At 49.2% G+C, this 2,991-nt stretch overlaps 1 protein-coding gene across 1 annotated transcript, besides 3 other annotated features; it reads left to right on the top strand.

Annotated features, from left to right (window-relative positions):
• Positions 1–78: 78 nt before the first annotated feature.
• Positions 79–96: a microsatellite.
• A 25-nt stretch (positions 97–121) lies between these two features.
• Positions 122–150: a microsatellite.
• A 47-nt stretch (positions 151–197) lies between these two features.
• Positions 198–228: a sequence feature (A-rich).
• Positions 229–725: 497 nt separating this feature from the next.
• On the top strand, positions 726–1,634 carry TraAM80_07220 (uncharacterized protein; the record flags this gene model as incomplete). Its single annotated transcript, XM_029384022.1, has 1 exon — positions 726–1,634. The coding sequence occupies one exon, from the start codon at positions 726–728 to the stop codon at positions 1,632–1,634; it is 909 nt and encodes a 302-aa protein (XP_029236111.1).
• Positions 1,635–2,991: the final 1,357 nt, after the last annotated feature.

Raw genomic sequence — 2,991 nt, 5'->3', positions numbered from 1 at the left:
ACAGTGTCTGACCATCTCGACAATGCCTGTCTCACTACCATATTTACACTTTGTCGCGTTTGTCCCGACGTGGGGGCGACACACACACACACACACTGAGGAGGGGGACCGGTCCTCCCTTTGTGTGTGTGTGTGTGTGTGGATGCTGTGCTTGATCGGGGAGTGTTTGCTGCAGAGCCACATGCACCTTGTTGTCCTTTGTTTCTTTTCTTTTTGTTTGCTTGTTTGCGTGGATGCTTTTTAAGAAGTTCAAGAGAAAGGGTCCGTGGCACGTGTCAAGGTGAGAGGCACTAGGCAGTACCGGGTGGCGTGCTGACTTACTATTAAACTCCAACGAGGCTTTTGCTGTCTTTGGTGGTGTGGTGAGTTTATCGCGTGTGACTGAGGTGGCAGAAGGACGAGGAGACGGACGAATCCGCTGTTGCTCCGCCTCTCTTTTAGTAGTGCCAATTTTTGTATTTGTCTAGTGAGTGGCGCTACAGATAGACGGAGAGAGGGGGGGCCTTGTAAAAGACTGTGGAAGTGGCGTGGATATTTTTGAGAGGCGTTTGCGGTGAGCAGTGGACGTTTGGTGGGCTGAGAGGCGGGAGGCACGGAGCGCTCAGGCAGCAACAGTGCGAATTCAAGACGGGCCACCGCCACCAACACCAGTACCCCCAACAACAGTAACTGAAGAGGGGAAAAAAGGAATAATTATTATTTTTTAAAAAAAAAGCGACAAGCAGATGTTTTTTTCAACTAAAATTTTTTTTGGCATGCTGCTTCTTGCGTGCGTTGTGTTATTCCTCTGTGCCGATTTTTCACGATTGCCGACGAAGGAGAGTGCGATGCTGGACATTAGCCGACTCCTTCACAAAACAGGAGATTGCAACATTTGTGGTGATGTTTTGCGCAGCCTGGACACCTTTCAGTTGTCACGGAGCACGTCGCTTATACGGGCTACGCAGGGGTACGATAAACCACATAGCGCCTTTATTCGTGCATGTGAGGAAAACCCAAACACCCTCGGCTGTGACACGGCACTTGATAGGGACCGTGCGGAGAGAATGAAACGAGCTTCGTTGATCATTATGCAGGTAGAGCAGTTGCCTGTGTCGAAGGAGAGGGGTATATCCAATCTTCTGCATCGTCGCTACGATGACTTTATGACGTATCTTATGAATGAAAAGGAGCAAGAAATGTGTTTAACTTGTGTTGTTGAGAATGGCCGCCTGCCGTCCCTGTCAACAAGTCAACTCGCCGATACACTTCTAGACTCTGCGTGGTATCACATTTACCCAATTAATGAACGTCATCAGGCGTTTTGCTGGAGGCACTGTGAGGGGTTACTTACGTACTCAGAACGACTGTACTTATGGTTTTTGCGATTTTATATCACACGAGCAGTGAGACTCCGCCTGATGGCTTTGCAAGGCGAGTATGCCATTATTGCCTTGATACTAGGACAACTAGCTCTGCTTGTTGTGATACTGCAGAGGTACGTTACTGATGTAAGAGGTGGGGCTGGCGGTGGGTCGCACGTCTGCGGCAATTTGCACACGGATAACACTCCAGCAGGGGGACTGAGAAGTGGCACGCGTCGGTCAACGCTGGGACGTGGCAAGGGAGGCGGGGGCGCCGGGAGACGAGATTAGGGTTGTGTCAGTGAAGGACGCAAGAAAAGAGGACTGTGGGCGGTGGCTTGTTAACGAGGCTGGCGGTCGTTTGGGTGGCTCTTGTAGTTGTGATTGTTGTTTTGTTTTTACTGCGTGATTTTGTTGCCCTCACTTCCTTTTGGGTGGTGTGTGCTGCTCCACTTCAGTTTACCGACGTGCACTCACAATGCCTTAGGGGAGGAGGGGAGGCTGCTGAAGACGGCATTGTGCCCCGCCTGGGATAAGGATTCTTCTCAACGAAGGAGACTGAGACTCGTGAAGAGGAAGTAAGTGCGTTTTTTGCAGCTACATGTGTGCCAGCGTTTTCTTTTCTACCTCGGTGCCTGCGTGCGAAGTGAGGCGAGGGATGAAAGCGAACAGGGTGGAAACGACTATTGCGTGAGAGCAGAGGAAGTTATTGGAGTTGCTGTCGTTCGTATGTGGCGTAACAGATGCAGTACAGGCCTCTCTTCATCCCTGTTTCGGTGTGTGCGTGATTGTAGCTTTCGGGCGTACTGTAGGCATAATTTGTGGCTTTCCGTGGGGCGCCGTAAACCAAAAGAACGCACTTTAAGCAGAACAAAAACAGACAACTGCACGGGCGAGAGATTACGGTACCATTGTGCGCCTGCAACCCGCCCCTGCGTTTCATTGCAGGGGCTGTGGCGATAATGAAGAACGTGATAAATGTGTAGAATCACTTTTTTTATCACCGTTGAAGCACAAAGCTTAAGCCTCCGCGTTTGTCGTCCTTCTGGATGTGGCTGCTTCTATTGAGGCTTTGTTTTTCTTCCTCCGCTTTTTTTGGTCTTTTGGCCCTTTCTTCATTTATCTCCATGCATCTGTGGAGTCGGGGCGTGGGAGAGATGCGTGATTGCTTTTGCATGAACGCAATTAATTGTTTTGTCATCCCCATTCACAACATACGTGGGTACACATTTTTGTACAACGGGGTAGTGGGCGAAGAAAACAACAGGATTCCTTCAAAAGTAATTAGGAGCATGTATGCCTATATTTTTCTTTTTATGATCCAACCATTCCATGGTTACCTTTGTTTTTTTTTGTATGTTCCTCCAGCACCCGTGCTCCCAATCAGAATACGTTACGACCCACTATCAATGGCATTTACGTCTTTGCTAGAGTCACGAATATGCTCCGACTGAGTGTAATATGTGCGTTAGGGTATACGGGGTGTGCCACGCCAATCTTGACCCATGTGGTCTTACAACACGACATGCACACGTGTGTGCGTGTCGCATTCACACACCATGTATGCCCGAATTTTATTATTGCTGGCCTTCACTCACATGTGCTTTGCGCGTTTGTGCGGGTGGCTCTCGTTTGCTGCATTTAATAA

This window comes from Trypanosoma rangeli (assembly GCF_003719475.1).
Source record: "Trypanosoma rangeli strain AM80 chromosome Unknown Tra_15.4_contig_00292, whole genome shotgun sequence".
Taxonomy (NCBI): Eukaryota; Euglenozoa; class Kinetoplastea; order Trypanosomatida; family Trypanosomatidae; genus Trypanosoma; species Trypanosoma rangeli.
This window is presented reverse-complemented; position numbering and strand designations above follow the sequence as displayed.